General features: G+C 36.5%; 3 protein-coding genes across 4 annotated transcripts; 1 reads left to right on the top strand and 2 right to left on the bottom strand.

Annotated features, from left to right (window-relative positions):
• The first annotated feature begins 617 nt into the window (after positions 1-617).
• LOC105216114 (radial spoke head protein 4 homolog A) lies at positions 618-3196 on the top strand. Its single transcript, XM_011190427.3, has 4 exons — positions 618-1088; positions 1146-1338; positions 1433-2345; positions 2415-3196. The coding sequence occupies exons 1-4, from the start codon at positions 760-762 to the stop codon at positions 3110-3112; spliced, it is 2133 nt and encodes a 710-aa protein (XP_011188729.1). The 5' UTR covers positions 618-759; the 3' UTR covers positions 3113-3196.
• Positions 3078-5487, bottom strand: LOC105216115 (L-threonine dehydratase catabolic TdcB). Of its 2 annotated transcripts, none has more exons than XM_011190429.3 (7): positions 5190-5487; positions 5051-5121; positions 4812-4908; positions 4389-4742; positions 4044-4336; positions 3765-3985; positions 3078-3658 (listed from the first exon to the last, which is right to left on the bottom strand). In XM_011190429.3, exons 1-7 carry the CDS (start codon positions 5307-5309, stop codon positions 3285-3287), a joined length of 1530 nt encoding a protein of 509 aa, XP_011188731.1. In that variant the 5' UTR covers positions 5310-5487; the 3' UTR covers positions 3078-3284. The 2 variants fall into 2 exon arrangements, with proteins under 2 accessions (XP_011188731.1, XP_054090932.1); XM_054234957.1 differs by having other exon boundaries at positions 5195-5487.
• Positions 5488-5637: 150 nt separating this feature from the next.
• Positions 5638-9798, bottom strand: LOC105216116 (L-threonine ammonia-lyase). Its single transcript, XM_011190430.3, has 7 exons — positions 9350-9798; positions 7948-8018; positions 7064-7160; positions 6648-7001; positions 6297-6589; positions 6018-6240; positions 5638-5954 (listed from the first exon to the last, which is right to left on the bottom strand). Exons 1-7 carry the CDS (start codon positions 9665-9667, stop codon positions 5826-5828), a joined length of 1485 nt encoding a protein of 494 aa, XP_011188732.1. The 5' UTR covers positions 9668-9798; the 3' UTR covers positions 5638-5825.
• Positions 9799-11870: the final 2072 nt, after the last annotated feature.

The raw sequence follows: 11870 nt of genomic DNA, 5'->3' as shown, positions 1-11870 counted from the left end.
GTCGTAATCTCACTTTAAAAATGTGAGAGAAATATTGGTCTCCAAATTAATCTGATACAAAAGTGATAGTTAGAAAGTTTAGGTTAGGTTAGGTTTGTAGGCAGATCTCTGCAAATACAGAAGATCTCACTTAGACAGCTAAGAGCGCTGTCCATTGTGATACTCGTAAAACTAGCGCTTTAAAATCATCATCATTTAAATTAATAAGAGGTGGATCTTGCTTTAAACCCCTAAAGAAGCGATCAATTGTTAATTGCAAAATTTCTCTTCGAATTCATGGCCTTGAAACCATGTGTTATGAACAATGTCCACAGATACTAATAAAATTCAACGATTTTAGTTCGATAGTAGTATTATTATGAATGATTTATTACTAACGATTGGCTCAATTGATATGGAAATACAGATTGAAGAAGATCTAAGCCAATTCCGATCGGCGAAATCCACATTGAAGGTATCAACCGATCATCATCGATCACTAATCCGATTTTTCAAATGTTCTTTAAGACATCACACTCAATAAAGTTTTATAACAGTAATTAACACTGAGCAAAAATTTATCTCATTCAAACTTTAAAAATAAAATTTATCCGAAGGTAAATTGTATGAAACTTCAAAAATTTTCATAGGATTATTTTCAGTCAGAGCGCTTCATTTTTTTCATTTTTCAAAAAAGGCTTCACACGAATTTTCGCTTCGCATTATAAAAAAAAAAAATATTCTTACGCCTCCAGACTTTAAAGAAATATCGCCATTCCGATGGAGTTGGGCGAAAAACAATCGTGTGATGGCTTTACGCTCGATACCACCTCAAGTTCGAAAATTAATGTGCCCTGCGGTGATCTTGAACCGCGGCGAATAGCTGAACACATTGAGAAGCCAGAGAAATCAGAAGAATCAGACGATCCATGTGCGCACCTGATATCCACGTCATCTTCCTCGTCGACCAACACAATGTTGAGTCAATATTTCGGTTCCGAGTGTCAGAAACGCGATCATACGCGTAAAGAACCACCCAACATAGGCTATGAGCTGAATGTGGCCAAAACTATTATGCAACAATATAGCACTATTAGCGGAGATAATTTGTAAGTGCGCACTTTTTAGTCTCTAAATATTATATGGACTCAAATCTCATTTTACAGATTTGATCACTTATCGGACATTATCAAACGAGTTATTGACGAGCGTCCACCGAACGTAATAGATTTCTTTGAAGAATTCAGTCGCAATGTACGTGAGCAGAAGTTGCATTTACCAGAGCGTTTTCCACCGGATGGAGTCTTTGAAGAATCTCGCATTTATCGTGTGGCGAAGAAGTTTCTTTTGTCTATGAAGGTAAAGAGCTTCTTGAAATGTAGTGAGAGAAATGAAAGTGTGTAACACTTTCGGGAACAAATTATTATGACACTGTTTCTTGATATTCTTGCAGTTACCCGTACCTGAACCGAACGAGCTGCAGGTCGCTGACGAAATGGCCACTGTCGAGGAGTCCAAATCTGCCATTCTAGACGGTATTAAACTCGACATATTAGACTTGAGCCGTTTCATAACCTTTGACGAACGTGTGCAACATTTGCAATTCTTCTGGAATCAATGTGGTTTCGGCATAAACTCGGATGATATCTTTCAACTCGCCTGTGCCATGGATCGCCTACAGACACATCCCTCTATAATGCAATGTCGCTTTTGGGGTATGATAAATGGACTCAAAGCTTCGTATTACATTGTAGAGGCGTCATTATCGCATGAAGAAGTACTGTCGCGCGTTGATCAAATGACAGAAGAATTACAAGAAAAACATAAGGAAATGCTTCACCGCATGGTTTCTGGTACAAAGCCGCTACCGACATTTGTTGGGCCCGAACTAACGCCCGGCAAATTAGGTTGGGATGATCACCCAATTGAAGAAATTGAAAAAATGGTGCCAGAAGCTGCACCCATACCATTGGCTGAAACTAAAGAAACTTTCAATATACCACCAGAGACTGTCGGTACCGGCGCAAATCGCTTTTCGTATTTTGTGGTGAACTCAGTATCCGATGATTGGATGGAATTGCCAATGGTAACGCCTTCGCAAATAAAATTATCACGTGAGATAAAGAAATTTCTAACGGGTGATCTTGAAGCTGACATTCAATCGTATCCATGCTTTCCGGGGAAAGAGAAACATTATCTGCGTGCGCTCATAGCGCGAATAACAGCCGGTACATACATTGCACCCTACGGCTACTATAGAACAATGACGAAGAGAGAGAGACGTATGTACGATGGTATAGAAGATGATGAAGAGGAGGAGGAGGAGGAACCATCTCTTTTAGCCGAAGGCGAAGAAGACATTATTGGTAAGTCCTAACTTTATTGATGCCAAATAACTTTTGTATGTAAATAATTTTAACTTCCAAACTCAATAGATAATGACATAATGCTATTGAAGAATGAAAAATATCAACCGGAACCCCTAGAGACTCTTACAAAATTACACAGATGGTTGCATGTAAGACCGAATATATTGCGTCAGGGCCGCGTACTTTGGTATGATGAATTGAAGGCACATAAGTTGCGTGAAAAGGAATTGGAGCGTCTACGGAAACTGCTACGTATGGAAGAGATGGGCGAGGAAGAAGAGGATTTGGAACAAGAAGAAGAGGAGGAAGATGAAGACCTTGAGGGTGAGGAGTTTTCCGTACCCGAAGAAGGACCACCGATACTGCATCCCTGCTCAAATGATCTTAGTGATCAATTCACCATGCCGTGGGTAACACGTTTCACCAGTAAGTACACCAATCGCAATGAACGTATACTCATCATACAATCGAATATCTGGCCGGGTGCTTACACCTTCACCTTTGAAAAGATGTGCGAGTCGATATATGTAGGTTGGGGTCACAAATATGTGGCACGTAATATGCCATTGAAACATCTGCCACCTGTTTTGGAAGAATATCCACATGAGGATGAAGACTTCATCGAGACCACAGATCCAACGCCGGAGGAGGAGGAAGCCTATCGTTTGAGCTTAATCAAGAAAGTAAAGAAGGTGGACGATGAATTTTTGGATGAATATGACGAAGAACTTTCGGCCGAAACTGCGGGTGAAGATGAAGCATGATTTATTGAAATATTTTTGGTTTTTAGTGCAACAATTTTTGCAAACGTTTTATAAATGAGATGAAATGAAATTTTATGAATTACATATTTGTTGTTGCCTCTTAAGGGCTTTGAGGCTTTGTTTTAGTTTTCCGGTTTTTAGACATTCAGAAAACCGGCGGTACGGGAAGTCTTTATTTAGCCGGCCTTTTGAAGATCAACTTTCGGTTTGTTATGGAAGATTTTCTGGTTTTTAATGGCGCATGCACAGGCATTGCGCATTTTTCTGGAGCTGATTTGGCTTGGATATCTTCAACCACCTGTTTTTGCGTCTCCTTGCTAGTATCTTCGTGTTTCGCTTCTGGTACTACTCTTGGACTTTTTGCGGCTTTACTTTGACTTCTTGCAGTTTCCTTTTGACCTCTTGCGACTTCGTTTTGATTTCTCACGGCTTCGTTTTGACTTCGTGCCGATGTCGTTGGTTGTACGTCGCCTTCCTCGTTGTCACTTGGTGGTTTTCGCATCTCGTCTAATGCGAGTTCATGAATTACAGCCTTGGCACGTTGTTCTGAAAAGCAAAGAATTGTGTTGAAGACATATTTTTAGATAGTTTAAGTTTTCAGAGCATTTTTTATTCTAAACCGTAATGGAATCTGCTTTCTCTCTGCTCTTACCAAGTTCCAAACTATATGCTAATGGCAACCATACACATTCTGATAATATATCATTCACATTTAGACCAATTTTAGTAAGCTTTTCGATAAGTGTAAGTGCGCTGCAGACATTATGCTCAGTCTCATCTGGCAATAAACGTCGTTCGGCAGCCATTCCACACTCAAGAGCACGTCCGAAAGCAGCCTCATAGGTATTACAGCCACTAAGTAAAACCACAACTCTACGAGAAAAAAAATAATGTGTGAAACAGAAGCATTTCTCCTCCAATCTTCTCATACCTCTTCAGATGCAATTCATTCAAGTGACCAGCTAGTATCGCCGCCAATCCCACAGCACCGGCGCCCTCGACTACGCACTCCTCTTCGACAACCAGTCGCAGCATTGCCAACGCCACCCAAGCATCGCGTACCAACACCAACTTATCTATCAAAACCGCAACCATGGAGAAGGCATTGCAACCCACCTTGGGCACGAGCAAACCGTCAGCCAGCGAGTTATTTGGTGGTGTGTAAGTTGGTTTCTCATTCTCCATGGCACGTTGGAAACTGGGACACTTTTCCAACTCCACACCCTGTAGTGGAAAAGCTAGTAACTATTCGATCATTTTTCTTACATGTACTCACAATAATTAGTGTCTGTGGTGATACCGTCTTAACTGCTGTGGCAATACCCGCTATGAGTCCACCACCTCCAACAGGCACAACGATGGCGTCTATTTTTGGTACTTGCCTTAGTATCTCAAAGCCTATCGTGCCATTCCCGGCGATTACATGTGGATGATCATAACTATCGATATATTCTAGTTCCCGCTCCTTAGCTAAAACTAAAGCAACCACTCTGGATTCAGCAATGTCGCGACCCTCAGTAATCACATGCGCATTATAAGAACGGCATTTTACAATAGTCTGCGGGGCGGTACAAGTTGGCACCACAACTGTAACGGGGATTTTGAGTAGATTACCTTGATAACTTAAGGCCTGTAACGAGATGAGCTTATATTGAGATCTGAGGTTGTATAGGTTCATTTAAATGTCGCTTTATATTACCAAGGCGTGATTCCCCGTTGAGGCAGTTATAACACCAATTTGTTTTTGCTTGTCTGAGAGGTAAAGTAAGGCAAAACGTGCTCCTCGTGCTTTGAAACTGTGGAAAGGATGAGATCATGAGATCAGTTAATATGGGAATTATCCACTTCGATAGTTCATCTAATGCTTTAATTTTAAATTTTTCACTTTATCGTAATAAAAGTTTACACTTTAAAGATACAGTTCCTTTCTTAACTCACCTGCCCATCGTCTGCATGAATTCTTTCTTAAAAAATATCTCCATATTATATTCAACACAGTTCATAGCGCGCTACAAAATAGTTGAAATTGCTTGAAAATGTTATTCTTAATAGCGTAAGAATGCTTCGTAAACTTTACCGTACATGGCGTTTTAATCACTTCGTCCAACAAAAGCAAATCAGCAGTGGTGATGTTCTCATAGGAAATACCACGCGGTTTTTGCGGATCACAATGGCTGTCGACTATATCGTCATCCATTATAAGCGCCCTAGTCCACGTATTTACCCATAAATTACTCTATTAATAATGATGTTGGTAATTAAATCGGAAAAATTAAAAAAAATGAAGATTTTTGACAGAAAGCCAAAAATATGATTTTTATAGGAAACTCAAACTTTGTATTTGTAAATCGAGTACGTACAGTAGTTTGGAAAAATACTATTTGCTTAATTAATTTTGAAGTGGGATTCCCGTGATATCCATGGATCAGTCCGAACTTAATCTAACCAAATTCTCGAGTTTCTCCTATCTTTTAAAAGTTGACAGCTGAAGAGTAAGAGTTCGCTGCAAGAAAGTCACAGAGATATTGAGAAAAATTACAGATTAGATTTTATTATTTTGAGATTTATCATCCCCGACATTTTTGAATTTATTTACAATGTTATTTTATAAAAATATTTTGAAAAATAATATATAAGAAGCTTCGAAGTCCCAAGCATTATTTATAAATAATAGATAAAGTATTTTAATAAGTGTATAATTTAAGTAAACTCCTTAGGAAGATGCATTGTAATGTATGGCCAAAGGTTCCTCACAGAACTCAACATTTGTGTAGTTTCGCTTCAACTCATTTCGCAATTCCATACTATGAGACCAGTCACGAGTCTCACAGACGACCTTAACCTATTGAACGAGATGAAAGTGATTAGTACAATATAATTATACAACAGTTTCCCTAAAACTCACCGCCACTGTGTAGATATCTCTGAGCCAAGCGCGCTCGTGCATTATGTCCTTGATGGAGACACCCAAATGTGAGAGTAGTTTGCAGAGTTCGTGTATACCACCAGGACGATCACTAACTTCAACTTGAAACTTCACTAGACGACCTTCGGCGGCTAGACCACGCTCCAAACAGCGACCAAATACAGTTGTGTCTATATTACCGCCACACAAGAGAATCACAACCCTATATAAATATTAAAGAGTTATATTACTTCATCACACCATATACAATTAACTCACTTTTTGCCCTTCAGCTCATTAAGTTGTCCAGCCAGTACGGCCGCCAAGCCTGAAGCGCCAGCGCCTTCCACCACACACTTCTCCTCCTCTACCAAACGTAGAATTGCCAATGCAATCCATTCCTCCTTCACCACGACCATCTTATCGATGAGTGGCAATGCCGTTACATAGGCATTATAGCCGACTTTGGGCACCGCCAAGCCATCAGCCAACGTGTTGTTGATGGGTGTGTGTACGGGTCCATTATTTTCTATGGCTTGCGAAAAGCTGGGACACTTCTCAGACTCAACGCCCTGGTTAATATAAAAAGGTCAATATTTTTTTTCCTCAACATGTCTTGTCTTTTCTTACAATAACTGTGGTGTTTGGAGATATAGCTTTAATAGCTGTCGCAATGCCGGCTATGAGACCACCACCACCGACAGGTATAATCACAGCATCTGGATTGGGCACTTGCTCCAAAATTTCTAAACCGATTGTGCCTTGGCCAGCCATTATGTGTGGATGATCGTAGCCATTGATGTAGAGTAGTCCCTTCTCTTGCGCCATTTGCATGGCGATCACTTTAGCTTCACCCATATCATTACCGTCCACAATTACGGTCGCCTTGTAATTGCGACATTTCTGTATCTTCATTATGGGCGCCGCTTTGGGCATCACGACGGTGACGGGTATATTTAGTTTCCAACCATGGTAACTCAAGGCCTAGGAATGAAATTGAATTTTTTAGTGATTTTGTTTGGGTAATTTTAATGAGTAGAACGCACCTGTGCATGGTTTCCTAGCGAGGCGGAAATGACACCAGTCTTCTTTTGTTGTTCGGAGAGGCTGAGAAGCGCGTAACGCGCACCACGTTCTTTGAAACTGGAAGATATAAAATACATATATTGTACTATATAGGTGTTGTATAAATATTAATATTGTAATGCTGTCTTGATTCTCATAGAAATTGTCCCGTTTCAACTCAAGACGACTCTTTCAAATACAACTAAATATATTCGAAAATATTTAAATCATAATTATATTATTTCTCCAAACGCTCCGCTCAACTGTTATGAAGACAGAAAGGAACTCTCAATAATTTAGAGAGGGCCTTTAACTTTCCATAATTCAATTTCTTTTTGCATTCTAATCTATATAATATATGTGAAAGCTCAATACTCTCTCCCTAATCTAATCCTTTTTGATATTTTCAAAAAAATGAACTCAACACGTATGTTGGGACTTCGTGAACTTCACAGTCATATCATAGACTCAGTGAGTTTTCCATTAGCTTAGTCCTTGTTAGTATTATTGATCAATACTTAAAGCGAGCGAAACACTTTTTAAAAAATATTCGATTATTAATTATTTTCAATAACACCGGGACAATTGAAAGATTGAACTTTGGACCTGCCAATCATAAATACAAATAATTAGTGGAAGACTGTGCGGTGCCGGCAATGGACAAATATTGATAGCGTTAATTAATTTCGAATACGTATTATAAAGATAAGCAAAGAAAAATATTTATATTTTTTAAGACTTTTTGCGCATTTCATTCTGCTTGCATGAGTATTGAATCATTAAAAGTGTGATTATTGATTGGCTTTGCTGCTGACATTAATTTTATAATCATTATTCATTATCAACCATTTTAAGTATTTTTTACCTGCCAGTTACTTGTAGAAAGTCCTTCTTCAAATACAAATCCATGCCATAAGAGTCTGATGAGGTGGAGCGCTAAATATTAAAATAAAAACGGTATATATATTATATATGGAATATAAATAAAAATATATATACATTAATTGTAAAAATAAAAAAACTAAATAGGTGCTCTCTCTATACAGTACTCTCAGTCATAATTTACAATATCAAAATACTATATTGGTAGTATGACTAAATTAAAGTTTTAAATGTTTTTTCCCTATATTTTACAAAACTTGAGTTATGCTATTCTTTTGGTTTGGATTTCGTGTTTCGGTAGGAGTTTTTTCTTCGTTAGATCTTTATTGCAACATACTCAGAACCAGAAATCTTCAAAAGAACAAACGCAGCAATTAACATATATAGCTTTTATATTTTCGTTAAGGGGCTAAACCAGTGTAAGCCATGAAAAATTAGGCGATTTTCGTAAATTTTATTTCGAAGTTTTTTGACATAATAAGGTATATTTTTAGCTATTTTTTAAGATTTTTTTTCACAAATATAATAAAAAAGAACGGAATTATGTGCAGTCTTGGGAGGTATAAAAAGAAAAGTTCCCCAACTGCTGACATGATTCCGGTCGAATGAGCAGCTGAAACAAACAAATTCAAAATGGGTATTAAAGTTGAAGATATTTCCAATATGACCTACGATTTATGCAAAATATTAAAAATTAACAAAATGGCGTAGTTTTGAAAAAAAAGTTTAAAGTTTCGAATATTGCGGCTTAAGCCTGCGAGCGGTCGCTCTTTAGAACGATGCCATTCAAAGAATATTCAAGATACGACATTACCGCTTTCACAGGACATTTTTGAAAGTATTAACTATCGAATAAGTAAAAAATCGAATTGAAAACACTGGTATAGCCTCTTAAGGCATTACTATGCATTACAATAATCAAGGCCAAGGTATAGGAGCATATTTTTCTTTACCATATCAACTTATCTGTCAAGCATTTTCTAAACTTTTTATTGAAGATACTGGATTAAATCTCAGGGTATTTTTTTGCCAGATATTTTATTAATTTGGAATCTGGAATCTAATTCATATTTTTCCGTTTTCGAGAGCAGTTCATTAATCTCTCAGGCGGATCTCGTTAATATTCGCCGTTATAACCGAACTTATGCGTTCTTAAATATCTCGAACTCAATTTATATAATACAATGACGCATTAAGAGTATATTAGCACATATTAAGCCAATCAACAAGACTAATTAACGGCAAATGTTTCTGTATTTATCAATCAAAAAATATTATGAAACGCGTTTTGAACTTTGGCACTATTTGCTAATTATATTTTCTATATTATTTATATATTTAATTGAGTGTTATAACAAATGCCCTTCAAATCACTTATTACTCACCGGACATGGTGTTCTCGCAACGCCATCCTTAATGAGAAAAGCCGCTGAAGTTACATCACGAAAGGATATTTTCTGTGGTTTCTCGGGATCACAGAATGGATCAAGCACAACATCTGTGGAATTGAATTTTGTTGGCGTTGGTATGTCGTGATTAGGTAATAGCACTGTACCGCTATTTTTAATTACATATTTGGCTTTTATATGTTTATTACTGTTATCGAGTTTGCCATTTGCACTGTCGTTGGCAACAGCCTTTTGTACAGTCGTTGTGGTGCTGCTTTTAACAGGTGTTTCACCATTTTTCTCTCCCGAAGGCATTTTTCCAAAGTAATTAATCTTCAGCGTAGCACTACCGAAATATTATGAAAAATTTCAATGCGTATTATTTCCGCTATATTAGCACTTAATGGCTCCTTCGACTTAACAAGACTGATCGAATTCTGTGCGAGTATTAACAAAATATAAACTATTAATTTCAAGTACAATAACAATGGCGCTGGCGAATTAAATTAACAGACAGATTAATATGTTCGTCTATACTTGGTATACAGGGTGAGGCGCATGAATGTAGGAAGTTTTGAATTATGATGACCTAAATATCGAAGCGACTAACAACTTGTTCAAACGGTTAATTAACTGAAACAATTAAGATAGATATCTACTCATTAAGTAATATGTTCAAATCGTCTCAATTTAGCCAAAATAATTAGTACATAGTATTAATTTAGTCAATCATTTAGATTTCATTTAAAAACTTAAACTTGAAATGAGTTCATTTATCTTTTAATTAGCTAAATTTTCTAACTTTTAACTATTTTTAATACCTACATATATCATTTTCATGTAATCTTAAGAAAACTATATTATTATAGAGCCGGTAATCTTTTTTCAGAGTAGCCAATTGTAATAAGAATTCTTTTGGAATGGATATCGTTATTAATTGCTCTATTGTAGGATAAATTGAGAACAATTAGTGATGAATTTGCAGAATTTACCCTAATTGCTCTATTTCTAGTCTGTTTGGAAATGATTTTCTTGACCTACAAGTAATATTTCGAATATGTTTAACATACTTTGAATCTTCTCTTTTATTCTGTACAAATACGAGTTCACCCTGTATATGAAGTTAAGTATACATATGTAAAAACATACTCCAGCCATTATAATTGAATTATGCTGATAAGGAAAATTAGTGCTCGACACATTTTTGTTTGCCATTTGGAAAGTGATAAGGCAATATGTAAGAGAGCACTAGTAGGCGCATTGTTTAAGTCGAAATTGCGACCAATATCAATAGTGATTAAAAAGTAGGGCCCTAAACACAATTTTCCAGCAGTGGAAAGTTTTCAATTCAATCTCTTAAATCAAGCGCTTAACTCATGATGAATAAGTTGGAGCTTTATTTTTAACTATATACAGAATGTTTCCTAACTCCAAATTACCTTCAAAATGGAGAGCTCTCTTTGCTGAAGTTGCTTACTACCTAAAATTTATACGGAGTTCCTTGCTATGGACCTAGTCCACTACCTAGATAATTTAATTTTTTTTCTCAAAGTTAAGTGATGCTTAAAAAGTGGAGTCCGCAAATTATATAAATTTTTTTTTGGCTACTATTCGCAACTATAATCATCCATATAGACCAATCTTGGAACCATACTATTTTAAAGAATAACTTCTGTTATATAAAAATATGAATGTTGTACGTATTTTATGAATAATTAAAACGATTAATAGCGCTACCGATAATCATCAATTAGCTTTGATAACACGCTTATTGTTTTATAAATACTTCGAACTATATATACTCGTGTTGTAGATTGTTTTTAAATTTGACATGTTTTGTCACATTTGGCATTATTTAGCAATTTCGTTGCTAATAAAAATCTTATCTCGAAACAAAATAATATATGACACTATTTTTTGTGCGGCTAATATGAAAAACATATGTTTGTAGGTATGTAAATTGATTATAACGGCTTGCTCCCTTATTATACTTTCGGGAAAACTGTTTGAACATTTCTTTTAAACAAACGATGATGTCATAATAGTTATCATAAACATTGCAAGCCATTTGCTAGTTGTTAGGCCTAATTTCTTCCAGTGTTTTTAATAGGTATTTTGAGCAAAGATTCTCACGATGAAAGTACAAGAAACGCAAGGAACTTCCAGTTGATATTTTTCACTTTCGGATCACTTTGACAAAGGCAAGTGCAGATTGCAGTGTTATGGAGACATAAAAATTAAACCAAAAATTTGCTGTCATTTTGTCAACCCTTGGCCGGACTTATGGTGATATCGACACTAAATGTCGACGAAAAAGAACCAAAGGGAAGCTAATGTAGGTCACCTCTTAGTCAATATGCCTTGGAAAACGGTTAATCATAATTTTAAACTGAATTAATTTCCGAACCCAAACCATTCTAGGCAACAATAACAAACAAATTTGTTTATTTGCTTAAACACGCGCCAATATGAGTCCGTCTGTACTCTGTTTTCTCTGTTTTTTTACTTTCATTTTATT

Source organism: Zeugodacus cucurbitae, chromosome 2 (genome assembly GCF_028554725.1).
Source record: "Zeugodacus cucurbitae isolate PBARC_wt_2022May chromosome 2, idZeuCucr1.2, whole genome shotgun sequence".
Taxonomy (NCBI): domain Eukaryota; kingdom Metazoa; phylum Arthropoda; class Insecta; order Diptera; family Tephritidae; genus Zeugodacus; species Zeugodacus cucurbitae.
The sequence above is the reverse complement of the archived record's forward strand: the minus strand, read 5'-3'. Positions and strand labels throughout refer to the sequence as shown.

Bases quoted from the DNA above. Each gene is read 5' to 3' on its own strand.
- LOC105216116 (XM_011190430.3), bottom strand. From the start codon at position 9,667: ATGCCTTCGGGAGAGAAAAATGGTGAAACACCTGTTAAAAGCAGCACC. The intron at 7,161-7,947 runs GTAAAAAATACT...TATATCTTCCAG, and splicing joins TTTCTACAAGTAACTGGCAG to TTTCAAAGAACGTGGTGCGC. The intron at 6,241-6,296 runs GTGAGTTAATTG...ATATTTATATAG, and splicing joins AATGAGCTGAAGGGCAAAAA to GGTTGTGATTCTCTTGTGTG.
- LOC105216115 (XM_011190429.3), bottom strand. From the start codon at position 5,309: ATGGATGACGATATAGTCGACAGCCATTGTGATCCGCAAAAACCGCGT. The intron at 5,122-5,189 runs GTAAAGTTTACG...ACTATTTTGTAG, and splicing joins TGATTAAAACGCCATGTACG to CGCGCTATGAACTGTGTTGA. The intron at 4,909-5,050 runs GTGAGTTAAGAA...TCCTTTCCACAG, and splicing joins TTCATGCAGACGATGGGCAG to TTTCAAAGCACGAGGAGCAC.
- LOC105216114 (XM_011190427.3), top strand. From the start codon at position 760: ATGGAGTTGGGCGAAAAACAATCGTGTGATGGCTTTACGCTCGATACC. The intron at 1,089-1,145 runs GTAAGTGCGCAC...CTCATTTTACAG, and splicing joins ACTATTAGCGGAGATAATTT to ATTTGATCACTTATCGGACA. The intron at 1,339-1,432 runs GTAAAGAGCTTC...ATATTCTTGCAG, and splicing joins AGTTTCTTTTGTCTATGAAG to TTACCCGTACCTGAACCGAA.